The sequence below is a fragment of the Myotis brandtii genome, unplaced genomic scaffold (genome assembly GCF_000412655.1).
Source record: "Myotis brandtii unplaced genomic scaffold, ASM41265v1 scaffold57, whole genome shotgun sequence".
Classification (NCBI taxonomy): Eukaryota; Metazoa; Chordata; class Mammalia; order Chiroptera; family Vespertilionidae; genus Myotis; species Myotis brandtii.
This window is the reverse complement of record NW_005370133.1, coordinates 1,876,618-1,903,913: the sequence shown is the minus strand read 5'-3', so window position 1 is coordinate 1,903,913 and position 27,296 is coordinate 1,876,618. Positions and strand designations below refer to the sequence as shown.

General features: G+C 38.3%; 1 protein-coding gene across 3 annotated transcripts in view; it reads left to right on the top strand.

Annotated features, from left to right (window-relative positions):
* USP24 (ubiquitin specific peptidase 24) overlaps positions 1 to 27,296 on the top strand; it is a 98,200-nt gene that overhangs the window by 48,909 nt on the left and 21,995 nt on the right. For all 3 annotated transcript variants that reach the window (XM_014549771.1, XM_014549773.1, XM_014549772.1), the window contains 23 exons: positions 1,281 to 1,378; positions 4,267 to 4,362; positions 4,486 to 4,714; positions 5,871 to 6,030; positions 6,727 to 6,882; positions 9,021 to 9,091; positions 9,747 to 9,907; positions 10,450 to 10,511; positions 11,593 to 11,784; positions 12,748 to 12,865; positions 14,934 to 15,078; positions 17,241 to 17,360; positions 17,745 to 17,870; positions 18,517 to 18,615; positions 19,537 to 19,619; positions 20,241 to 20,382; positions 20,598 to 20,717; positions 21,141 to 21,361; positions 21,880 to 22,004; positions 24,301 to 24,442; positions 24,902 to 25,052; positions 25,968 to 26,063; positions 26,928 to 27,031. In XM_014549771.1, coding sequence (XP_014405257.1) covers positions 1,281 to 1,378; positions 4,267 to 4,362; positions 4,486 to 4,714; positions 5,871 to 6,030; positions 6,727 to 6,882; positions 9,021 to 9,091; positions 9,747 to 9,907; positions 10,450 to 10,511; positions 11,593 to 11,784; positions 12,748 to 12,865; positions 14,934 to 15,078; positions 17,241 to 17,360; positions 17,745 to 17,870; positions 18,517 to 18,615; positions 19,537 to 19,619; positions 20,241 to 20,382; positions 20,598 to 20,717; positions 21,141 to 21,361; positions 21,880 to 22,004; positions 24,301 to 24,442; positions 24,902 to 25,052; positions 25,968 to 26,063; positions 26,928 to 27,031 — 3,017 coding nt within the window. The remainder of the gene's footprint in view (positions 1 to 1,280; positions 1,379 to 4,266; positions 4,363 to 4,485; positions 4,715 to 5,870; positions 6,031 to 6,726; positions 6,883 to 9,020; positions 9,092 to 9,746; positions 9,908 to 10,449; positions 10,512 to 11,592; positions 11,785 to 12,747; positions 12,866 to 14,933; positions 15,079 to 17,240; positions 17,361 to 17,744; positions 17,871 to 18,516; positions 18,616 to 19,536; positions 19,620 to 20,240; positions 20,383 to 20,597; positions 20,718 to 21,140; positions 21,362 to 21,879; positions 22,005 to 24,300; positions 24,443 to 24,901; positions 25,053 to 25,967; positions 26,064 to 26,927; positions 27,032 to 27,296) is intronic.

Sequence of the window (27,296 nt, the reverse complement as noted above, 5' to 3'; positions counted from 1 at the left end):
TTCCTGTATAAGGCTCATGAATCAGGGTTGATGAAACTGTTTCCCAAAGAGCAACTCAGGAGGAAAGCATTTTAAAAATAAAAAATCTCACACTAAAAATCTAAGCTCATAGAACCCCATAGGTTCATAGGAGCAGATTATTTTTTTTTAGAATAGGAAAGGATCTTGAATTACATCTAGTTTAAAACCTTGAAGAAATTGAGACAATGAGTCTTTATTTAAAATTTTAAATTATAATAACTAAACAAGTCAGCTCTTTATGCTTTGTGCCTTGTGCTTATGCTAAGCACCTTAAGCTTGCGTTATCTTATTTAATCCAAACAATCCTCTGGTAAAGGTAATTATTATCCCAATTTAGCTGATGAGAAAACTGAGGCAAAAGGAAAACTTACATGCTTGAGATTATTTCTGTGAAATAATTCTCTTGTCATACCAAAATATTCAGTTAAGCTTTTCTTTAGGTAGGTATAAGAGTGTTAAAAAGGGGCATGGATATTAAAGTGAGATACATCTGGATTTAAATTCTAACCATGTGACCTTGGATGGGAGGTCACTAAACCTCTCAGGTCACAGTCTTTACCTATAAAATTAAATACTGTATATATGCCATGCATAGTGAAATGAGATAATGCATGTTAAGTATCTCATCGTATACCTAGATGCTCAATAAGTAGGAACAAGTTAGAATCATTAGTGGGAACTCATCTAGCACTTTTAGTAAATGGGCTGTTTTATAAAACATATACTTTTTTTAAAAAATATAAATTTTTTGTTATTGATTTCAGAGAGAAAGGGAGAGGGAGAGAGAGATAGAAACATCAATGATGAGAGAGAATCATTGATCGGTTGCCACACTGGGGATCGAGCCCACTATCCAGGCATGTGCCCTGACCAGGAATTGAACCCATGACCTCCCGGTTCATAGGTCGATGCTCAACCACTGAACTACACCAGCCAGGCTTAACTTACATACTTTTTAAATAACATATCTAGCATGTCATCTGTTCTTATCTAAGCCTGAGAGACAGAGACAGTCACATTTGCTGGTTTTATGAAAAGAGAGCACATCAGCTTTCTTCAAAACAGGTTTTTCTTGCTAAGTAAATAGAACTTGGAAAATGATTATTTATTTGTGAAACATCAGCCTCCTTATACTTCTGGGTGGGAAAATGGCATGCAGCATTTAAAGAGATTGTGACTTGAGTTGTGTGATTATTTAGTAAAGAAATAATTTCTGCTGGAAATGTTGGGATGATTAATTGTGCTTATCTATTTCCAAGGTTCTAAGCTCCAAACTCATGCCAACAGCTGATGATGACATGGCAAGAAACTGTGCAAAATCCTTCTGTGAGAACTTCCTCAAAGCAGGAGGTTTGAGGTTAGTGTCCCAGTATAATGTTACATGAATTGCAGAAAATTATTCTATTCTTTTTATTAACTTCTCTTGCCAAGCCTTGCTTATTCCTACAAGGTATTATGTGAAGCATTATGAGAGTTTTAATAAGAAGGAATGATGTCTCAGCCTTTGGAATATTTTAATTTATTTTATGATTCTTAATTATTTAAAAAACTTAGAGAAGCATGTCTCTTTCCGCTCTGGTAGTGGGGGATTCTCAGGAAGAGGAAAGGTGAAGAGGCTAAGTTGGTTTCTGTTAATTCCCACATCCATTTATGCTAAGGTGAATTTGATTCCCAGTAGTCCACGTTGTGGAAGGCATTAGTTCTGAGGCTGCAAAGATAAATTAGGTATTATCCCTGCCCTTAAGAGGCTCATCGTTTAACAGTTATTATAACTATTAATACAAAAGCTTATAAAAATCACTTTAGTGGAATGGAGGTTATGAAAGAAACTAGTGGTTAAATTGACTAAATTTGGTTGGGGTCATAGATTAGGAAATGCTTCACTGAAAGTGACATTTGAGTTGGGAGTTGTGAAACCAGTAGTCACTGTGGTCATTCCCTAGGTAAACAAGGAGGGCAGGGGCACTCTGAGCCAGAGGTGGGGGGCAAGGAATGAATGAAGCACTGAAGTACATGGCCCCTCTTGGGAATATAGTTGCCAGGTGAGGCTAATGCCAAGGGTAAGGGAGAGAAATATGTAAAGAGTCACATTGAGGAATCCCAACATTGTATTGTAGACCATGGAAAAACAGGAAGTTTATAAACCAGGAATTACCTAGAACAATTACTCTGGCTGCATTGGAGAAGAATGGAAAGTCTTTATGACTAGATATATGACTACGGTAGGAACATTTATAGATTGACCCTATGATTGCTGCTTGAGAAAGAGGATAAATGGTGAATCTCTAGTCCTTATGGGAAGTAAACATGGAAGGAGATGGAAGAAACAGAGGAAGTCAAGAGAAATTAATTTGATTGCATACGAGGTCCCTGTGAGTCATGTGAAGTGGATGGTTTGGATAGGATGCTCTTGAGAGATGTGGAGAATGGCACTAGAGATTTGGGAGAGCCATCAGTGTAATTGCAGCCATTGGGGCATAAGCAGTTGGTAGAGCTGAGTGACAGGAATAAGTCTAGGAAGTAGAATCTGTATGCGATGTCTCTGCTTTACAGTGAGTGACCTAAAGGGGATGACAGTACTTTGATGGGAAGGATAAGAGAAAAGTTGCCCTTTTTTGTTTTGGTTTTAACTTGTAAGAAGACTTGATTCTCTTTGTATGCAGACCAGAAGGGGCTGATGAAAAAGACAAATAAAGATGAAAAGGGGATGATCAATTGAGGGACTGTGTTCTGCAGTTGAAAGATTTGCATTAGGAAGAAGTAGGCATGCAATTTCTTCCAGGAGTGAAAACCAACTTGAAGATAGTTAAAGTTCTGTTCAGAGGCCCTGAGGGGAAGAGAAGTTGGGTGAGACCATGGAGAGATAAAGGGGAGGAGAACTAAAGAGAACTGAAGGAATTCCCAAGCATGTGGAAGGCCTAGTGCACATACAGTTTTATTCTTTGTTCAATATTGTAGAGATGTTCTTGCAACAATTTAATTCAGTTTATTCGGCCAATTACAGAGCTATGGTAATAAAGGCATTTTACTTCTGGTTTATTCTTGTATGTCAGTTAACTTATATGCCAGGCAGTTTTCTAAGCAATGAACAGAGTGGCAAATAGATTAGACCAAAACCCATGTCCTCATGAAGCTTACTGTCTAGAGGGAGAAAGAGACAATAAAGGCAGAAGTAAAAGTAACAGTGTATGTCAGGTGGTTATAAGAGCTGCAGAGAAAAATAAGACAAGAGGGGATGGAGGGAATGGTCAGGGTGACATTTTACAGACATGATGGAGGTATAGAGTGAGACCATGATCTCCTGGGGAAAGCTGTCTACAGGAGCAGCCACCTTAGTGGAACCCACCTGATGGCTGCAGAGACCAGCAGGAGGCCATTCTGTTTGGGGCAGAGTGAGGCAGGCAGCAGAGGGGACATGAGATTATAGACATAGGTCAGGTTATGTAGGATTTTATAGGCTACTGTGAAAATTGCCTTTTTTCTGTAGGAAATAGGAAACCATTGGAGGATTTGTACAGAGGAGGAGTGTCATGATCTGACTTAATCTTGAAAGGATCTCTCTGGTTGATCTCTTGAGACTAGATTTTAGAGGTGGAGCATTAAGAATGGAAGCAGGAAGCCCTAACTGTTTTTGCTCAGTGGATAGAGCATCGGCCTGTGGACTGAAGGGTCCCAGGTTTGATTCCGGTCAAGGGCATGTACCTTGGTTGCAGGCACATCCCCAGAGGGGGTGTGCAGGAAGCAGCTGATAGATGTTTCTCTCTCATCAATGTTTCTAACTCTCTATCCCTCTCCCTTCCTCTCTGTAAAAAATCAATAAAAGTATATTTAAAAAAAAAAAAAAGAATGGAAGCAGGAAGAACAGTTGGGAAGCTTCTGCAGTAATATAGATTGGAGTGGCCATGAAAAAACAAGCTTATTGAATACACCAATTCTGGATATATTTTTGAATTGTTAGTTCACATTAGTAAACTCAGGCCAGTTAGCAAGAAGGTAACTATACAAACATTCCGTGTTGGAGATCCTTCTTTGACTTAACAAGGAGTCTAATTCTAAATGGATGAGAAGGGTTATAGTGATCATAAGAAGTCATTGGGATAGAAATATGTATGGTTCATTTTATATGTAAGGATCTTGTAGGAATTTTGAGTGATGGATAACATTTATTAGCAATTAAATTACAGAAATTTTCTTATGAAAGAAATAGAAGTCTTTAATATCCTGTCTTCTTTCTGTTTTTTGAAGTTTGGTTGTAAATGTCATGCAGAGGGACTCCATCCCATCAGAAGTCGACTATGAAACAAGGCAGGGAGTTTATTCTATCTGTCTACAACTTGCAAGGTATGTCAATATGTTGTGTTAGTCTCACAAGGCAAGACTCGACTCTACTTTTCTCACCAATTCAATTATTTTAAGTAGTATGAAATGAGTTTGAATAAGTCTACCTTTTTATTTCCTTTTAAGATTTTTACTTGTTGGACAAACAATGCCCACGTTATTAGATGAAGACATTGCCAAAGATGGTATAGAGGCACTTTCTTCTCGCCCATTCCGAAACGTTAGCCGGCAGACCAGCAGGCAGATGTCCCTATGTGGTACCCCAGAAAAGTCGTCCTACCGACAGTTGTCAGTGTCTGATAGGTCTTCTATTAGGGTGGAGGAAATCATTCCTGCTGCACGAGTTGCAATACAAGTAAGTGATTTGTGTATTCAAGAATTATTAAGTACCTCCTGTTTAGAAACGACTGGTTGAGGGGCGGGACCATTTGGATATCCTGTATAATAAAAGGGTAATATGCAAATTGACCGAATGGCGGAACGACAGGTCGCTATGACGTGCACTGACCACAGGGAGCGGGCCTAAGCTATCAGTCAGACATCCATCTGTGCCAAGAGCTCCCATGCTAAAGGGTCCCGGACTGCGAGAGGGTGCAGGCTGGGCTGAGCCCCCCCCCCAGTGCACAAATGTTGTGCACCAGGCCTTTAGTATTGAATATTGACATGAATATTAGCTTAAAGGAATTTATGGTAAGAAAGAGACCACTTATGTGGAAATACTATAATTCAAGGTGGAAAATGTCAAGTTTTATAAGAAAACTACAAAGACAAAACATTCTATAGACCTTCAGAGGAAGTGGAATAATTACCTTCACCTGTGGCCATCATGGATGATTTTATGTGGGAGGTGGCATTTAAGGTAGGCCTTGAAGAATAGATTAGGATTAGATATGTAGAGCTAAGTATGGAGAGTTGGAGAGAGGAGAGTCATTCAAAAAAAAAAGGTGGGCGTGAGCAAAGTTAGAGAAAACCAGAGCCTTGTTGGGGGGGGGCGGGGTCACACGGCAGTTCACACAGGCCAAAATGCATTGTGGGGCAGGGGGAAATGGTGAAAACAAAACTGTTGCCAGGTAATTTAAAGCCAGAGCATGGAGATCATAGTCCTTGTTTACAGGTAGCAGAGAGATATGGAAGGTCTTTGAACAGCATGGAAGCATTAAAAAGGTGGTCCTCTAGGTCCGTGGTCGGCAAACTGCGGCTCGCAAGCCACATGCGGCTTTTTGGCCCCTTGAGTGTGGCTCTTCCTAAGCCTTAGGAGTACCCTAATTAAGTTAGTAGCAATGTACCTACCTATATAGTTTAAGTTTAAAAAATTTGGCTCTCAAAAGAAATTTTAATTGTTGTACTGTTGATATTTGGCTCTGTTGACTAATGAGTTTGCCGACCACTACTCTAGGTGATCTTGGGGGGAAAGAATCTCACAAACTGAGACCAGTAGGTCATAGAAGCCAATGGATTGTGTTCCAGTACTGTCTTTTCTTGTAACAAACACTCTTTCCATCCTTCTGTAGACAATGGAAGTAAATGATTTCACTTCCACTGTGGCTTGTTTCATGAGACTGTCGTGGGCTGCTGCTGCAGGACGACTTGACCTTGTTGGGAGTAGCCAACCAATAAAAGAAAGTAATTCTCTGTTTCCTGCTGGAATTCGAAACAGGCTCAGCAGTTCAGGTACTGATTAAAAAGGATAAAGTAATTAGAGCATTGGGCAAGAAATAGCTGTAAGAATCATCTCTGTATAGGTTGCACATTCCTATATGTATGTCATACTTCATTTAAGAAAAAAAATAAACAGTGGGGACACCAAATCAAACAGTTTTTATCTTGCTCAGTGTAAAATGTCATGAGGCCAGTAACTGGCTGTAATAAAAATTCATCTAGGATTCCTACATGGAAAAGTCATTTTCTTGGTTCAGCCACTTATTTCTATTAGACCTTTATAAGTAGCTTTACTTTTCAGCTTCATTTGGTTTCCCTGTTCAATCTATGAGTTTGTGTATACCTCAGTATTGAAAAAAATTTTTAATGTGTGACAGATATATAATAAAGTGCAGAAATATTGACAGGATTTTTACATATTGTAACCCATGTGCATCACGATAAGGAGCATTTTTAACATCCAAGGAAGACTTCCTAATGGCTCCAAAATTGCACTGTTCTGTCACCTGAAATTAGTTTTGCCCCATAAGCTATGTATAAAGCAGTCAGGGTCATATAAAGTGATTAAGTCACTCTTATTTCTTAGACCAAAGTGTCTTCTTGAACTATTTAATTTCACTTGAGGATTCTGGGGGACACATTAAAAGGCTCTTAGAAGATCCACTGGTCCTATAGGACCATAGTAACCTTCTGCTTGCCCCTCTCCAGGAAGCAATTGCAGCTCTGGAAGTGAAGGAGAGCCAGTCGCCCTGCACGCAGGCATCTGTGTGCGCCAGCAGTCCGTGTCCACCAAAGACTCCCTGATTGCTGGCGAGGCTCTGTCTCTCCTGGTTACCTGCCTACAGCTTCGGAGCCAACAGCTGGGTATGCAGGAGGCTTGCTTGGGATTCCTCTCCTTTAGGGAAAGGGGTTTCTGTTGGGAATTATTTACGTGCCTTTATAGATACAAAATCATGTTATAGAAATGAAGAGGGGCACGCTGGCATGTGGAACAGGTAAGTAGAGTGCTAGAGTAGTGAGATTTTGAGCAAGCATTTACTGAGCACCTTCTATATATAAGGTTCCGTAGTGAGTGCTATAAAAAGCAGTATGTTTGCCCTCCAGGAGCTTACTGTCTAGTTGGGGAATTAAAACAACCCAAATTATAGTTCATAAACTATAGAATTAGAATTATATATCAGTAATGACTTCACTTAAAAATTATGAAATTTAAGATTTGCCCTTTTAACTTTATTGTTGGCTTTAGCAAAGTGGGGCTGTTATGAATCAAACTTTTTGTGTTAAAACATTCCAGGGCTCGGTCCTACATCACTGCGGTCTCATCCATTTTCACAGCTTTCAATTTCTACTATATGCTGATACCTAAATTTGGGTCTCCAGCCTGGACTACACCCCTGACATTTCCACTTGGATCTCAAATAGGCTTTCTAGACTTAGCATATACACAACTGAACTATTGATCTGGCCCATATCAGCCGAGAGTTTTCCCAACTTAATTATTTAGCAGTTTTGCTCTGGCCCAAAACCTTGGAGTCATCCTCAATTTTTTTTTCACACCCCACTTCTAAGCTGTTGGCACATCCTCCTTTAAACTATATCTAGATTCTACCTCTTCACTATTATTACCCTCTGATCTGCCATCATCTCTTACTTGGATCACAGCCATTGTACCCTAACTAATCTCCCTGCTTCTACCCTTGCAGTTTATTCTCCACACAGTAAGCAGAGTGGACCTTCTTAAATGTAAGTTAGATCCTATCACTCTTCTGTTTAAAACCTTGCAGTGGCTTCTCAGTTCACACTGAGTAAAAGCCAAATCTTCACTAAGGCCTTCGAGGCCAGACACAATCTGATACCTGTGTGCCTTCACCTTCTCCAGCTCTCCTCACTGACTGTGACTGCTTCAACCACCCTCGCACATTCCTGCCTCAGGGCCCTTGCACTGGCTGCTCCCTCTTCCTGGTATCTTCTTCGGCCATCTATCTACATCGCTCTCTCTTCCTCATTTCCTACAAGTCCTTGCTTAATGTTACTTTTTCAGTGAGACATTCTCTGACCACCTTTAAGAGAAATCACAACACTCCCCTCAAGCTCCAGCACTACCTAAAACCCGCACCTTATTTTTTGCTGTGTCAGTTATCATTTTATAACAAATAATACAATTGATTTACTTGTCATGTTGTCATCACCCCCTCCGCAACTAGGCTGTAAGCTCCATCAGGACAGATTCTTGTCCATTTTGTTCCCTACTCAGTCTCCAGCACCCAAACACTGCCCAGTGCGTAGTAGGCCCTCAATAAATATTTATTTATTCAGGAATAAAGTCTTAAAGTTTCACTTTTAAAAATTGTGCCAATACATATGGGCTCTATTCTTCACTGTTATTACTGATTCAGGCTGCCTGTGATATAGATGTGATCATTATGTATTTACTGTAACACCTAAGTTCATTTTATAATATAGACATATAGAAAAGGTTAGAGATTTGTCACATTGCAGTAGTATTCAAAAGTATTTACTTTGACAAGAATGCTTTTGAAGGTTTATATATGAGAAGTGTGAGTCATGACATACTTTTGAACACAGGCCATAGTACTTAGTTAAATTTTCCTACAATTGTTTAATTTTAGAGGTATTTTCAAATAAAAATGAAAAAAATTATAACTTCTCTTCAAGCTTATCATTATTTAAGTTTGTGGTAGGGTATATTTTATAGTTCACAAGTATTGGTAGTTTATCAACACAAGACATATTTATTCTGTGACTGGTATGTGCAAGGCATTGTACTAAAATGTGAAGGTACAAAGATGACCAAGATGGTCCTGCTCACAGGCATGGAGGCAGTTGTCAAAGGTTTTGAATTTGATTCCATGTAGAAGAGATGAATTTCTGTTATAGTTAAGCTTAAGAAATTATTCAGAATTTTTGAAATTTTGAAAATGTATTTCCTAACTTAATTCCCCCCCCCCCCCACTCCCAATTTTCCTTATTCTTATCATTAGCATCTTTCTATAACTTGCCCTGTGTTGCTGATTTTATCATCGATATTCTGCTTGGATCGCCAAGTGCTGAGGTAAGGATTGTTTACATTACTTCATAAAAAACCCCTTTGGTCCTCTTCTGTCTTTGGCTCTCTGGATACCTGTAACATTGTAGAGAATACAGAAGGAATGACATCTTGTCCTCTCAGGGAATCATACAAAGTGACCGTTGGGACTGCCTGCCCTCCTTTCTATTCCATATCCCTCAAAAAGTTAAGAGACTAGTTCTAAAATTAATTTTTGTTTATTACAAACAAAATATTACAGCCAGTGTTCAACACCCATAGCTGGCAAGGACAGCTGGCATTAAGCATCAACATGTTGGTCAAAATCAAGATCAACTTCAAGCCATGAACTTTCACTAGATTTTATAATTTTGATTGTCTGACATGACCTTGAAAATTAACTTTCCTTATTTTCATTTATATTAAGTTATAAATCTATTGATTAGAATAGAATAATAGAATAGTTTCGGAAATCAGTTCCCAGAACACACTTGTTTTTAATCCTAGTTTATTCAATGTAAACTTTACCATTAATATTGAAATACTCGGACTCTTAGAGTATCCTTCAAAGTGTAGACTTTGAAGGAGAACCATTTTTGAAATGTAGACTTTGAAGGAGAACCATTTTTGAAGCAATCTTTTAAGTGGATGATGGATGTTCTTTGCCACTAATTAATTCCAGATTCGCCGTGTTGCCTGTGATCAACTGTATACTCTTAGTCAGACAGATACTTCAACTCATCCAGATGTACAGAAGCCAAATCAGTTTCTTCTAGGCGTGATTCTCACAGCTCAGCTGCCTCTCTGGTCTCCAACTAGTATTATGAGAGGAGTCAATCAGAGGTACGTGATAAAGATGAGAAAGCTCACATTATACAGAAAGAATAATGAGTTGGGTACTGCTCCCATAAAGTCCACTGTGCATTATTGAGATGACAGAAGAATCTCTCCTCTCCTCTTCTAGCATTTGTGTCTGAAAGAGGGCATTTCAGTGTTTTTCCCCATTCAGGACTGGAGAGTTAGAATAATACCAGGCTTTCTTCTCTGTCACCCCCAGTTCCCGCCTCCATCTCCCACCTCCCCCTTACCTGGTTGGTAAGAGCCTGAAACAATTCAAGCCAGATTACTGTGTAAAGGTCACAGTGCTCATGTCTTCTTAGTGTCACAGTCTCAGCTCAGCATACTTCACAACTCCTATGTGTATCTGTAATGGTAAAATCGTTAATGTGCCTCTTGCTAAAATAATGAAGTTGAATTAATGTAAAAGTAGTTATTTTGTGCTAGGAAAAGTCTCATTCAATTGTTTTTATGAACTTCTTATAATAAAGAAAATTATTTTTATTTTGAAATCAGCCTCTTTTTAATAATTGAAATCTGTTTTTTAGACTGTTGTCTCAGTGTATGGAATATTTTGACCTGAGGTGCCAATTATTAGATGATCTGACAAGTAAGTAAATGTCTAACTTTGATTTTTATGGGGGGAGTAAATTCGAGGGGGTGGGAAGGAGAAAAGAAAGCCAAATGGGCATTTCTAATTCTGACTTAATGTATCGAGATATAAGTGAGATTATAACTATCATTTGAGGTTGAATTTTATTTTCCTGAAAATAGCGTGTAAACCCCATATGCCAGTTTTCTATTATGTATCCAACTATTATATGCTGAGGAAATCTGTTGATTTTAAAAATTGTCAAAGGCGCTTATACTTTAATTACACTGATACAGAGCTATTAAGAAGTCTTTCTAGTATGGTCCATTCTGATCATTTTTCAAAAGTTGATTATTGAAAGATAGAAGAAATGTCTATTGAGATGTGTTGATAGTAATAGAAGTGAGTGACAGAAGTAGACAGGATTCGTATCTGGTGCCAGTCCAGCTTTGGCTGACCCTGACGTATCCCTTTTTACCTCCTCATCCGGGACCCTGCTTGCTGTGGCTTATGGTGCAGGGAAAGTAGAGCATAATCACTCCTCTCCCACCCAATCCCAATTTCCAATATGGAATCTTGTTTTAAATCCTTGTTTGGAGGGGAAGTGAAATATGCTTCATATGAGCAGTTCTCTGGAGTTTGGCGCATTGTTTGGAATCCTGAACTCTGCTACTGTGCTGTTGACCTCTCTCCTTTGCAGAACTCTGCCCCCTATAGGCGTAGGTAACACTGTGGGAGCATTGGCTCTCCTCATACCCTTCCATCTTTCCTTCCCACCAGAGGAGCTTATTTTAAACAAGGATTGTCTCCTTCATCTTATATCCCCAGCTTGTAGCACAGTGACCTGCACAGAAGAAGCACTCAGCATATGTTTGGTTTATGACTGAGAGTGAGTGAAGGAAGGAAGGAATATGCATGAGCTGTCATAGTCCTATGGGTAGCAGCTATACCCTGAGATTTATTAATGACAGGGCTTGTTTGTTTTTTGAGTTTGACGAAGTGAAAGATTGGGACATCTCTCTGCCTACTTTAATTCAGGATTTTGACTCCATAAAGGGAAATACTTCTCTTTAAGAAACTGATTTTTTTTTTTTCTTAGCTTCAGAAATGGAGCAGTTAAGAATCAGCCCAGCTACCATGCTTGAAGATGAGATTACTTGGCTGGATAACTTTGAACCTAATCGCACAGCTGAATGTGAGACCAGTGAAGCAGACAACATCTTATTGGCAGGACACTTACGGCTCATTAAGACCCTTCTTTCACTCTGTGGGGCAGAAAAAGAAATGCTTGGTAATTATTGCTTCACCTTGTCATGTGACAGAATAGCTCATTTTCAGTTCCTGCCATAGTATTGTGTGTAATTGGGAAAATAAGATAGGTGCTAAGTGTTGCATAGAAAATTGGCCCTTCAGGCAATAGGAGATTGTCTGGCTTAATGCCTAACAAATTTAAGGTATATTTTACCTGTGTCACTAAACTATATAGGGAATTTTATAGTGTTCAAAAGAGTTGGATCACATAACTTAATACCAAGTAAAAATTATAATTCAAAGTAGGTTTTTCTCTTTTTGCTGTTGGGTACTTTATAAAATATAATCTGTTGTATACCTTACTTCTTTTAAGAGTAATTTTCTTCTAGGGGGGCAGCCCCCAACCACTACCCCTAGAAGATAGATGAGTCTCCTGAGTTACATATGTAACTTGTACAAATATATTAAGTATTATAATTATATTCAGGAAACAAATCAAAACATTAATTACCACATTTATCACACAAACTAAGCTCTATAAAAAAATTTTTTAGCAACTGGGGATACATAGAAAAGAGTGATTCTAAAACAGGGTGAGAAGGGCAGATTATTTTTACCTAATAAAGGCAAGATTTTAAAAGTTTCAAAACCCTTTAAGTGGATTCCCTGTGCCCAAAGTTAGAATTATTTACTCAAACCATCTACCTTGTGGTGTTCTTGGCATTTGTGTTTCTAAAATGAAAGTTCGACTCCTTTCACTCTGTTGTAAGTTCATAAAGGAAGGTACCCTCGTTTGTCTATCTTTATATCCTGTACCCTGACCCTACCAGCCATCCCTACCCCTCTACACCAAGAGCTTAGCCAAAAATTAAGCATTAAACTAAATTGAATGCCCTGCTATTGGGTGGCTTAGGTGCCTTTGCCTTTGATATGAAGTGCAAGACAGGATCTTTGAATTAAAATATGTGTTCATCCTCAACATGAATATTATGCTCTATTCCAGGTTCATCACTCATTAAACCATTGTTAGATGACTTCCTTTTCCGAGCTTCTAGAATTATTTTAAATAGTCATTCTCCAGCTGGCAGTGCCGCCATCAGTCAACAGGACTTTCATCCAAAGTATGGAAAATGCACGTTGTGTTCAGTTTTGGTAAAAATTCTAATTCAAAACATTAGTCCAAAACGATTTTTGTAACTTGGAGTTTGTCTTCTGTCTTGTGAGTGTGCATAGCTTATAAGATCTTATCCACTATACAAAGAAATGCATGTAAAGAGACTTAGGATAAAGCCTGCCTGGCACACAGTACGTGCTGAGCAAGTATGCTGGTACCATTGTTTCCATCGAAAGAGAATAAGTAATAATGTGGTTAATTTGGTCAGTAACAAATTCCAAGAGAAACTGAATTTGTCAGAATTTAGTCCAAAGTGAAAGTCAGTAGGTTCAGGTTCTGAGTGTTGAGGGTTTCTTCTAGAAGAAAAGTATAGGTGCTTTAGTGCATGAACCTCGAGGTTTGCTGAGTAGTGACTGCTCCTGATCATTAAAACTGTTTGTGATAGATTACAGTGGTAATTTTAGAATCAACTTCCATATTAATTTCTGTGGGTAGAAATGTGGAAGATCCTTTTGTAATACTAACCCTACATGGGTGGTGTTTATACTCTTAAAGATAGGAGGTTATTTGCTCTGAATCTAACTTTGTTCTATTCTCATGAAAACCAGAGTTAATTGAGTAATCCTGAGGAAACTGAAGATTTGGCATTTATCCAGTGGAAAAAATTCCTACATAATTCAGTGGTTAATGAAATGGGCAAGGCATAATAAGCAATATTTTATGCAACCCTAAAGGAATCTTATGTGGGAATATTTCTCCACTTAGAGATCCCTTATTAGCATAATCTGTTTTAGGTAAGAAGCCTTCATTAGGACTCTTGGAATGTCCCTCAGGATGGAGTGACTCCAATCCTTAGTCCTGTCCCAACCTGTTCTAGAAGATTGGTACTAACTCCATGGGAGTCTTTTATTAAAGCAGTAGAAATATATGAGTACATTAATTTTTAGTGAGCAGAGAAAATAAATTTTCAATTTTACAGAAATTTGTATTCGTGAATTCTTCACTTTATCTTTATTAAAAGTAAAACCTTCATCCACAAGGAGTTATTTTTTAAAGCATATATAGTGCCTTGAATAGAAAAGGAAACATTTTGTTTCATCTCTCCTCAGTGCACCGAATGGTGTTCATTTATCCCAATTACTCCCAGCATTTTCCTGAATCATAAAGCCAGAAAGAGATTAAAATACACAGAAACTCTTTCACAGTATTGCCATTTTCATATCACACTAACAGCAAAAGAACTTCTTAATATTTAGCCTGTGTATGTGGTACCTCCTATTCATTCTTGTCCTTTGCAACCCAGAAGTCCATGCCTCAGTGGCTGGCTCAGTGCTGATCTGAAAGCCTCACCGCTCCCTCGTGAGCACATCTTCTACACTCCACTTCCTAAGTGTTTCTTTCAGAGGTTGGATGTCCTCTTTTCTGTGTATCCTTCCTAACCTGTGATCATAGTATTGCAAGGTTGGCATAGGTGATAGTGAGAAATTACTATTGATCCCCAAAGTTATAATCATTCAAGGTGAGCAGTCTAAACATATTGATTGAGAAAATTATGTATTTTTGTCTCCATTTTTTTCTGCAAAATGGAAAGTTGATTAGTGTCCTTGAAAAATATTTTAGCTGTAGGCACATATAAAATGTTTATGGGCATCTATTCTGATTTCCATAGCTTTCTTTTTCTGCCCTTTAGATATTTGAATTTCAGGATGATATCTACAGAAGCCTTTCTTGCTATCTACTTTAATTGAAAAATAGTTATTTCCATGTTGTGATTTTGGTAAAATTTTCAGACTGTCCTCTGTTTTTACTGATATATCCCATAGATAAGAATACTCTGGAATCATACATGACAGATTTTACTACTTCATCATCAGGCCACAAAGATATTTAGCTCTAAACCATATTCATCCCTCCAGTATTCATGGCCTCCGCCTTTGTTAAGTCAGCACTCCCACTAGATTTCTAGAGTTCTGCCAGCAGACCTGACTTAACCTAACTCTTTGGGGAATTGCAGCTCTTGTACTTTCATTGCAAAAATTGACTTGGACTAATTGACTTGTGTCTTTTGTTTTTAGGTGTAGTACAGTGAATAGCCGATTGGCAGCCTATGAAGTCCTTGTAATGTTGGCTGATAGCTCACCTTCAAATCTTCAAATTATTACAAAAGAACTACTTTCCATGCATCATCAACCGGACCCTGCTCTTACCAAGGAGTTTGATGTACGTTTTCTAGACTTTGGTGCACTTAATTTTTTTAGAGTGGTCTCCTAAACATAGAATTTTTAAAACTATGTTTTCATTTTTCTAATCACAAAGAAAGTCAGGATTACTCTTTTACTTATCATGTTTATATACTCAAGTCAACTATAATCTATGATGTATTACTTAATGGTACCCTTTTAATTAATTAAAGAGGATACATTTTCAAGTCGGTTAATAATTACTCTCAGTAAAAAGTAGCATTTCAACCTATTTCTTGAGTACGTTTATGCTTGGCAAGACACTAGAGACAAATAAGCATTGGCTCTGTCACACTGCAGTCTTTGTTCAGTTAAATTCAACTAAGATTGATTGAGTTTACTATTTGCTAAGAGGTGTGTTGGGCTTTTGGAGCTCAAAATGAAAGATTGATCCCAGCCCTCAAGGTCAGTGTATAATGGAAGAGACAGATCCATAAGCAGGTAATTTCAATATAATGGGATCAAATTTAAGATAGAGGTATGTGTGGAACACTCTACTAACAGACACTTTACCACCAGGTGGTAGTGTTTTGGAAGGCTTCTTAGAAAACGTGAAATTTAAAATAGAGCCTTAAAGACTGTGAGCCCATTGAAACAAGGTGGCAAGGTCAGTCCAGCTGTGGGCAAACCTGTGGAGCCCTGGAGCAGCACATTATATGTTGGGATTGCAAGAGGGAAGCAAGTTGGGGTGCCCTGGAGTATCAGACCAGGAGTGGGAGGGCACTTGTACAGCTGCTTGTACATTCTCCACTAACATCACAGTCACTTGAGCTGAGTGTTGCAAAACATACAGTGTAGGCAGGAAAGGAAGTGGGAACAGGCGTTCTAAATAGAGAAAATGGCACTTGCAGAGTAAAATGTGATGCATAGTTTAACATGTATGTAATCAGATTAAAATGGAAATTCTATTATTTTCATAAATCAGGAATTATAGCAGCATAATGAAAAATGTCTTATATAAATATATTTTTAGCACTGTTATAAACCAGTTTTTCTTATTTTTTAACTTTTTTTTTTTAATCTATGCTTTGGACTACAAGTAAATTACAGTGGTAATTAGATCTTAGAAATCACCCTGCTCTAAGTGTATGTTGAATGTTAATAAAACGTATGTAATATGTTCCTTTCCATTCAAAAGATCAACAGGGTCTTGTCAGTTGGTTAGGTATTACATGGATACAGATACTTGATATTTGCAGATAACGTGGGTCTGGTCATGGCATTAGAATCGAGAGACTCAGCTGTAACAGAATTTAAGAGAATGTCATTACAATACCTTTCCACTTGGAGAAGTGCCATGTTGAACTTCATCCAAGATGCCCTTTCTTGATTATTTGTGCATAGAAAAGTGCTGCACTGGGATCTACATTATTACAAACATCTTTACATGAAATGCTAAGGCATTTACCTGTTTAATTGTTATTAGAATCGAGAGACTCAGCTGTAACAGAATTTAAGAGAATGTCATTACAATACCTTTCCACTTGGAGAAGTGCCATGTTGAACTTCATCCAAGATGCCCTTTCTTGATTATTTGTGCATAGAAAAGTGCTGCACTGGGATCTACATTATTACAAACATCTTTACATGAAATGCTAAGGCATTTACCTGTTTATTTAATTGTGTGCTTATTAGAGGAAGTTGAGTAGAAGAGTGTTCCCTTCTCAGAAAGGAAGAGAAGGAATATGTGCTTTCCTTGACCATCTAGACTGGCCTGATCAGGATTCTTCAGAGTAAACACTTCATAGAACCCTAATCCTTTTTTTCCTTTTTTTCAGAGTATCGCCTCAATTTGTAAATATGTATTAGTATATTTACTTGATCAATGCCTATCTACCCTACTAGATTGTGAGCTCCTTTGAGATCAGGGTACATTTGAGCTTTCTCTCGTATCCTGGCATAGTTTCTGGCTTATATGCTGTGTACTTTATGAACTAAAAAGAAACATTGAGATGATAGTATATTTATAATTGTGTCAGCATTTGCAGAGCTACTTCATGAACACAGGTTTTGCTAGCTTGACTCACAGTACGCTGGATGGATAAATCTGAGTTTATCTCTTTCCCCCTTACATTAGAGCTATGGGGACGTGTGCTGATGGCAGACACTAATTCTCTCCATTTCTCCTCCTCTCCTTCCTAGTACCTCCCCCCCGTGGACAGCAGGTCCAGTGCAGGGTTTGTGGGTCTGAGGAATGGTGGCGCCACATGTTACATGAACGCTGTCTTCCAGCAGCTATACATGCAGCCTGGTCTCCCTGAGGTGATTTCCTTCCTCTTGCCTGTTGGGTGTGATAAGTAATGTGTACATTGCCTGAAAATTGCTCCACATTCATTTAGTGCGATTTAGGGGTTACTAAAATTCAGTGACTCCTGAAATAATGCTAGAGTAGTCGCACATTATTATACATCTGCTGCAGTAATATGTTACCTGTTTGACAGATGAGTTTGACCTAATTCACATGTGATATTTGAACTCCTAAGTTATTTAAGTTGCTAACATTTTTAGTATTTTAGAAATATTTTTACAGTCACATTCAAACACGTAGCATTCTAAAAGAATAATGTATGGACTCCCACGTACATAAGTCAAGGTTATCTGTAAAACAGTTAAATATTTCTAACTTTATACTTCATGTCTTTTCAGGCATTACTTTCAGTGGATGATGACACTGACAATCCAGATGATAGTGTATTCTACCAAGTGCAGTCTCTGTTTGGGCATTTGATGGAAAGCAAGCTGCAGTATTATGTACCTGAGAATTTTTGGAAGGTATTTCACCAGTAACTCTAGATTTAAAGATGTTGAATATTTGGAGTTTGGCTACATTCTTTCTCTAGTGATAGTTGTCTCTTGTCTTTATTAATTCTAGATTAATCCCATTGCCAGAACCTACAGAAGAGTTGTCTATACCATTCTTGAAATTGGTCCTTGATTTCAAGTTATTAGAATAGTCATTTGTAATTTCTATGGATTTGCTCATCTTAATTACTTTGGATATTTCTCATGATTCTTATTTTAGCTGCTTCAAGTATTTGTTCAACTCATTCCTCAGAACCTATGCCAATTTCACTAATACCTCTAAATAAAGAACATTCTTTTTTAACATTGCTTTTCTGTGTTTCACGGGAGGAGTAGCTTGTACTTTCCCCCATAGGTGGGTTAGTTTATAAGAGAGAAGCTCTCTGTTCATGGCCTTGGCTCTCATCCTGTGGTTTCATAGACTTGTTAGGATGGCAAAGGGATCAGAGAAAAGCATGAGTGGCTGAACACAAGCTCATCTCACTTCAGTAAAAACGTTTGCATCCTAATAGTGAACTTAGTTTTTAGAAGCATTAAGTGCTCTTTTACATCCTTTTTCTATCATATTCAGAAGTTGCTACTTTTCCTTTAATGACATTTAATTCTTGTTACGTAGATTTTCAAAATGTGGAACAAAGAACTTTATGTGAGAGAACAACAGGATGCATATGAGTTCTTCACTAGCCTCATTGATCAGATGGATGAATATCTCAAGGTAGACAAAGTTTTATTTTCCCTCTAACCCCTCAAACTAGTGTAAGAGCAGTGGTTTAGGATTTGGGACTGCTGTGAAACTGACAAGTCAGAAATTGATCATCTTGCATACAACAACTATATATCATTTCTTCTGGGTTTGAACATCAAAACATATACAGATCACTACAATTATACATTTCTTCTTATTTCATTTAACACTTGATAAAGTATGTGATTCTCAGTCTACACTCCATAATAATAATCATTTGTATCTGCCTACTCTTACCTGCATGCATTAAAGTAACCTGGCCTCAGAGAAGTGCTGTAAGCACTGGTGGCCGCATGCAGAGCTGTCTTGCTTTGGCAAAGGGAACAAAAGGACTAGATTAAGTTGTTTGTGGTGATGTTTTAACCCAAAGCTTTAAACATGTGACAGACTTCCTAAATGGTACTGCCTTCTAAGTTACAGACAGCCTCCCATTACTGCTTACATGTGCCTCTCTTCTCAGCGGTAGGCACGTTTTCTAAATTTATAGCATTGTCTGCAAGGGAAAAGAAAAGATTGTGGAGAGTTGGTACTGCCTTGTGAGTGAGGCGTGGAAGAAGGAATTGGTCTTGGAGAGTGCTGTCCTGTCAGCAACTCTGACCTCTCTCCTCCGCCTTTTCTGATCACTCGTTGGTCTTGGAGAGTGCTGTCCTGTCAGCAACTCTGACTGACCTCTCTCCTCCGCCTTTTCTGATCACTCCTAACAGTGGGTCTAATGGGTTATAATCCTTTCAATTAGTTCCCAGATTAAACTGCCAAGATGACTTCTTTTATTTTGGTGGTTGCATTGACATCTGTGCTTTAGCTTAGTTTGTTCTAAATAAAATTCTGTGTAAACAACCTATAAATTCGAAGTGTATCAACTGAAAATTTATGAACTTTTTATTCCAACAGAAAATGGGAAGAGACCAAATTTTTAAGAATACTTTTCAAGGCATCTATTCTGATCAGAAAATCTGTAAAGACTGTCCTCACAGGTTAGTGAAGATATCATTAACATTAAAAAATGATTATTATAGCTCTAACCGGTTTGGCTTAGTGGGTAGAGCATTGGTCTGCGGACTGAAGGGTCCCAGGTTCGATTTTGGTCAAGGGCATGTACCTTGGTTGCGGGCACATCCCCAAGGATTGTAACCGTCTTTATGCTTCAGGTATGCAGGAGGCAGCTGATCGATGTTTCTCTCTCATCGATGTTTCTAACTCTCTATCCCTCTCCCTTCTTCTCTGTAAAAAATCAATAAAAAATATATTTTAAAAAATGATTATTATAACTAAGTGATTCTTCTAGTGGGTTATGAACTTTGCATTTGTTGAGAGACTTGCATCTCTCTCTCTCAGTGGATCTATAAGTGTTTATTGAATTAGATTTCTTTGCTTTCAATTTCTAAAATTTCTTTGTTGAAATTCATAATTTTAAGCAATTCTGAATTGTCAAATTGGTTATTTTAATTTGGTAGTGTACTTTTTAAAGGATGAGGAAAGTTATGGTTAATTTCACTGATTGTGAATAGTTTTGTGTTTAATCTCAGGTATTATGATACTTTAAAGCTTTTCAAATTTTGTTGTTGATCATGGTTTTTCTGTTATTTCCTAATCAGATATGAGCGAGAGGAAGCTTTCATGGCTCTCAATCTAGGAGTTACTTCCTGTCAGAGTTTGGAAATTTCTTTGGACCAGTTTGTTAGAGGAGAAGTTCTAGAGGGAAGTAATGCCTATTACTGTGAAAAGTGTAAAGAAAAGGTATTTCACGTGCCCTTTTTATAAAACTCGCTTAATCTTTTATTCCATGTACTTTATGTAAGATCACTTTTAAGCTCTGTTGTTACTTCCGTTAGATTGTGTCATCCCTTGTGTTTACACAGGTGGTAAGGCCTAGAGAAACCTATGACCTTTGTATTATTTACTTGGCTGTTTTATTTTCTCCAAGGAGCTAATTGGGTTTTGCTTTTCTTTAGAGAATAACAGTCAAAAGGACCTGTATTAAGTCTTTACCTAGCGTCTTGGTCATTCACCTAATGAGATTCGGATTTGACTGGGAAAGTGGACGCTCCATTAAATATGATGAACAGATAAAGGTAACTTTTTTCCCCCTGAAAGTTTTTATAACCGTTACTGCCTCGCTCACTTTTTATCATTTTCTTTTAATATTTTCAAATTTCATGTAAATTGTGAAAGGCTATAGCCTCAGCATTCTGAGGAGTAAATAGCCCTTGTCCGAGCAGCTGCTGCCAGTGGAACTGTGTGTGACCGCGAACAGTGACCCTCATGTGCAGAGGCACCTGGTGTCAGCTGTGACGTCGGATGCTTTCCTTAACGCTCAAGGAGAGGTCACTTGTACGCTCCCAGATTGTGAGCCATTTGGAGGTTTTAAACTTAAATTGGAGAGGTAGTCCTAGCTTACAGTAGGAAACACTCATCCCCTTCTTTGTGTCTGACTTAATTGGGTATGGCAGTTTACGTTACTAATCAACATGAATGTGCTCCTTTGCTTTTAATAGTTTCCCTGGATGTTAAACATGGAGCCGTACACAGTTTCAGGAATGGCTCGCCAAGATTCATCTTCTGAAGTTGGTGAAAATGGACGAAGTATGGATCAGGGAGGTGGAGGGTCTCCACGAAAGAAAGTTGCCCTCACAGAAAACTATGAACTTGTCGGTGTCATCGTACACAGTGGGCAGGCACATGCAGGCCACTACTATTCCTTCATTAAGGATAGGCGGTAAGGGGTTCTCCCAAGAGTCCCTCTCTGTTCTTCCAGTATCTCTCCTCCACTCCCCTACCCTCCTTTACATCTCTCCTCCACTCCCCTGCCTCCGGTATATCTGTCCTCCACCCCCCTGCCCTCCTGTATATCTGTCCTCCCCCCCCCTGCCCTCCTGTATATCTGTCCTCCGCTCCCCTGCCCTCCTGTATATCTGTCCTCCACTCCCCTGCCCTCCTGTATATCTGTCCTCTGCTCCCCCTGCCCTACTTTATCACCCACACTTACCATTATTATACAAAGAAGCTTTGCATTGTTCTTTGGTCTTATTTAATATTGCATTTTTAAAATTGTAACCGTCTTTATGCTTCAGTTTGCAAAGTTGTTTTAGAAATTAGAATAACTGTTGCTGTATTTTTCTTAGGTATTTTCAAATGGTAATCACCTGCTATATTTATAGACAATACAAAGAAATAAATACTGGAGATGGGATATTTGTTTTTTATTATAATGTTTGTTTTTTCTGTGGGCTCTAGGGGATGTGGAAAAGGAAAGTGGTATAAATTTAATGACACCGTTATAGAAGAATTTGACCTAAATGATGAGACCCTGGAATATGAATGCTTTGGAGGAGAATATAGACCAAAAGTTTATGATCAAAGTAAGTATTTACAAATGGATATTTTCCATAAATTTCTTTCTTTCTTTCTTTTTTTCTTTCTTTTCTTTTTTTTTTTTTTTTGAGTTAGGATTTTCTATCAAGTTGGAAGCAGTTTTATTTACATAAAAATAGAAGAGATTTCACTCTTTTTACACACCACTACTCTATATAGGTCCATGAGCTCTTTGATAGCCAGAGTAAAAACGTTCAAGCTGCTTACAAAAAATTTTTTTTAATAATTTCTTAAAACAGCCTTGGAGAAATATGGGGGGGAGGTGTAAGTGAAATGAATATCAAAGAGAATTCCAACCTTAAAAATAGTTTCAAAAGAAGTAGTTATCCACTAAAATTTTCATGTTTCTGCCCTAGCCAGTTTGGCTCAGGGGATAGAGGGTCGGCCAGCAAACTGAAGGGTCCCGGATTTGATTCTGGTCAAAGGCACATGCCCAGGTTGTGGGTTCAATCCCCAGTAGGAGACGTGTAAGAGGCAGCCAATCAATGGTTCTCATCACCGATGTTTCTGTCTCTCCCTCTCCTTCCTCTGAAATCAATAAAAATATATTTTAAAACAAATAAATAAATAATTTTCAGGTTTAGGGAGTGTGCAGGAGGCAGCTGATCAATGTTTCTCTCTCACTGATGTTTTTAACTCTCTATCCCTCTCCCTTCCTCTCTGTGAAAAATCAATTAAATATATATATTTTTTAAATGTGTGAGCCAAAATATGTCACAAAGCTCCTACATTTGCAACATAGTACATAGTTGCTTAGAGTTGCAACTCAGAGGCCGGCAAGTCAGGCGGGGAACGTTGGAGTCTGCAGTCACTGGAGCAAGCAAGCCTCATGTTCGCTTCCAGCTGCCTGGCTGCCGGCCGCCATCTTGGCTGACAGTTAATTTGCATAAGGATATGCTGATTAGCCAATGGGAAGGGTAGCGGTCGTACGCTAATTACCATGTTTCTCTTTTATTAGTGTAGATTTCCTCACTGGCTTTCCTCAAACTGCTTATCTGGGCAAGGAAGATAATGATTTGCTTTTGACAGGATCAGTATGCAAATTATTATACAGGTATACTTTACATAATGCTAAATTGCCAGTCTATTGTGAGCGTTGGGACCATAGAAGTGGCCGTCCAGCAGGTGGGCAGGCAGGCCTGTGGCTGTTCCCTCCCTGGAACAGACTCTCCTGGAGGCTATGGCAGGCGCTGAGGCACAGGTGGGAGTTGTTCACTGTAAGCGCTCATGTGCTGGCCCAGCCACGTAACAGTAAGAACTTCATTAGAGACTGGTCTGCCCCGAACTGTTCATGCCTCTCCAGGCCCCTGGGAGTGAGGAGCTCAGTGCCAGGGCATCTTCCCAGCCACCCTGTCCCTATTCCTGCTCAGGGTGCAGTGCCTCCCAAACACCTCCATGTGCGGGACCAAAGAATTCTCTGTCATGGAAGGGCTAACTGCTGTTTTTTACATTTGTGACTTTCTTTGAGATCTGGTGAGATACAGGCTTTTGTTTTCATATCAAACTAGTGGCCCAGTGCACAAAATTCGTGCACATTATATTCGTGCACATAAATATTTCCCTTAGAGGAAATATTTTAACATTGCTATTTGCCCTTTCTCTATAATAGAAGTGTCAGAGATGAAAGAAAATTAGTAAAATGTATATGAAAATCTTTCTCCTGTCAGAGTCTGGGGCGCGCTGCGGGACCCAGAGTCAAGTCCCCGCCTACCCGTGCACACCTCGAAATCATGCAAGACCCAGACCCTGGTGGCCCCACCCCCATCAAGCCCCGCCAGGCGGGGGCGCAGCCTCAGGTCCCCTGGTCTGGCGCCAGCCCAGGGGTGCAGCCTGAGATCCCCCGTCAAGCCCTGCCGGGCAGGGGGCGCAGCCTGAGGTCCCCCGCCCCGGTCCAGCACCACGCAGCCTCAGGTCCCTGCTGATCGCTCATTACAGGAACCCCGCCTCTGCTTTGGGCACAGCAATCTTGTGATGTGTGAGGTTTAATTTGCATATTACCTCTTTATTATATAGGATGTTACTTTTTTATTGAATTGAGACTTGCCTGGAATATTTACCTTCTTTCCCTTACTGTGTTACCATACAACTCTTTTACTCCCTGCCCCTCTATATCACCCTCCAAGTAATTCTAAGCAGTACTCTAAAAAGACGCACATTTTACCTACACTTTGCATTTAACAAATTTAGTAAGTAGTTACTTGCTGGATTTATGGGTCCTTTGTTTTAGATTAAGACAAGAAAACTTTTGTTTACTTGTTTCTTTCTTAATGTCTTGTTATAAAGCAAATCCATATACTGATGTTCGCCGAAGATACTGGAATGCCTATATGCTCTTCTACCAACGGGTATCTGATCAGAACTCGCCAGTCTTACCAAAGAAAAGTCGAGTCAGCGTTGTGCGGCAGGAAGCTGAGGATCTCTCTCTGTGAGTTTATTTTCTGTGTAATTGTGTGAATTCAGTAGGGGATATTGTGATCTTTATACTGTTTGGTATTTAAGTGTAATTTGCTAAGCTAGAGAGAAATTCTAAAAAAATAACTGCTCTATCCCTTTTCTTTCTTCTTATTGCTTGGTCATTGTTGTTCCCCTGGCAAAAAGTTATTTTGTATTTAGAAAAATGTGTATAAATTATTTTATTAGAAGTGAGATTTTTTTTCATCCCAGCATGTTATTGAATAAACTTTATGTTCAAAGCATAGTAAGCACTTCAGTCAGAAAGGTTTTTTATTGTATTCTCTGTGAATTTGAGTTTAAATTATTGAATTAGGGGAGTATACAATTAATTTATTTTTAAATCCAGTACCCAGATTTTGTAGGTTTGTTAGGTTTTAGGAACTACTAAAACAATAGCCACTTTAGTCAGTTTTCTGATTCTGTCTCTTAGATCAGCACCTTCTTCACCAGAAATTTCACCTCAGTCATCCCCTAGGCCCCATAGGCCTAACAATGACCGGCTCTCTATTCTAACCAAACTGGTTAAAAAAGGAGAGAAGAAAGGACTGTTTGTGGAGAAAATGCCTGTTCGAATATATCAGGTAAGAACTGTATAATTCTTAGAGAGAAAATTCAGATAGTGTTAAAATCCGTCTCGTAGGTCCAGAAGAACTCCAGCTGGTTATATTGTGGACTTAGCTGTATCTCTAGTGCAACATCTTCTTACCCTCATGTGTCACAAATCTTTCATATCAGGTCATAAAGGTGGCTACAAACTCAAGATTGACCCCACCATCACCACTTTCCATGTGGCTATAGGATGCCAAAGATAAATAAATAGAAGGCATGGGCAGTAAAAACAACAACAACAAAAAAAAAACAAAACATAGCTAAAATTAACTTATTGTAGCTGGAGAGAAAAATAAGTTAAAGTTTATAACTTTTGGGGGGTAACACTAATATGTCAGTGATGACCATTAATTGTTGAATACCTACTCTATGCTACACACTTTAAAACAAGTCCATAATTCTTAAGACACTCTTGTGGGATGGAAGGTTTTCTTCCCATTTCTTAGATGGAAAAAATTAGGCTCAGAAAAGGCAAAATGACCTGCTAGTGTCTCAGAGATAGGATTAAAATTCAGAACTGTCTAACTGCCAGTTCAGACTTTGTAAACTAAGTAAACAGGAGCTGAGTAGCCACAGCAGAGAATTTAAGAAGAATATGGAGTCTACTTGGGAAAGCTCTGTTTGTTCCTTCCTACCCAGAATAATAGGTTAGACTTCACTTGTCCTTCACATGGTGGCTTTCCTAAATTTTCCAAAAGGATTTCATTTAATGAATACTAATTAATCTTTTTACAACTTCTTATATGAAGATTTTCCTCTCTTTAAAAAAATTCAGAGCTTGAGAGTAGAGTTACAAATCCTTCTTACCTAACATATCACTAAAAATGTCTTTTACATGTTGAATATTTTACCATTTCTTTAAAATAATTGCTAATTTTCTTTTGTAGATGGTGAGAGATGAAAACCTCAAGTTTATGAAGAATAGAGATGTGTACAGTAGTGATTATTTCAGTTTTGTGTTGTCTTTAGCATCATTGAATGCTGTAAGTACTAGCTGGATTGTTACTAAAGTAAGAAAGAATTATAATTAAGCAACTTTCAGCTAAAATGTTCAATGACTCATGTTCACTCTCAGTTGTTAACCTTTAGATGAAATGCAAAATATTCTCACAAATGTGTAACTTATTGAGTTATATTAAAATATAGGCAGTTTTTGTAATATGTCATGCAAGTTGTAGATGGGTGTGGGTTTCCACATACTGGCTTTTAAAGTGCTATTTAAATTTTATGATGACTCTAAGAGTAGCTATTAGGTAATATCATTGGATATTGGGCTTTGTGGAGATTAATTATTCCTAATTTGTAATTAGACATTACTAGCACTTCGAAGTACTTCTGTTTCTTGAGTACCATGATTATAATTTGCTAATAAGAGGAAAACTTTATCAGTCTTTTGATAGATTACTTAACATCTTGTGGTCCAAAGACTCTTTTTGCCCAACTGGTATGGCTCAGTGGTTGAGTGTCAGCCTATGAACTAGGAGGTCATGGTTTGATTCCTGGTCAAGGCACATGCCTTATTTGCAGGCGCAATCCCCAGTAAGGGGTATGTGGGGGGGCACCTGATCCATGATTCTCTCTCATCCTTGATAATTCTATCTCCCACTCTCTTCCTCTTGAAATCAACAACAACAAAAAATTTTAATATAAATAAAGACTGTTTTGAGAGGACTTAAAAAAATGAAGGTGTCTTTCTTAAAGTTTAACTGGAACATTTTCTATAATGGCTGGCTAGATTTTTCTTATTAGTACTGAATTTTATCATGTGTCATTTAGTTCATACAATGTGTAATAATCTATAAAACTTCTAAGAAAAAGTATCCTCTCTGTTTTTCTCCCCCCATCAGACTAAATTAAAGCATCCATACTATCCTTGCATGGCAAAGGTAAGCCTACAGCTTGCCATTCAATTCCTTTTTCAAACTTATCTACGGACAAAGAAAAAACTCAGGTAAGAAGTGATATGTTTTGATTGTCATGGCAAAAAGCACTAATTAAATCAATTAAAGCTGAATTTCTGAATTCAGCTTTTTAAAACATTGTTTTAGATAGTTGGAAACTACCAACTGTACTCAGATGATTAATGGCTTCTATCTATAAGGAATTTCTAATCTAGTAGGGAAAAAAAATAGATTCAACAGAGCAGTAACTGTGATACAAGGCATAAATGCTGTACAACTTTGGAAACTGGGCAGAATCATATCCAGATGTGGGGT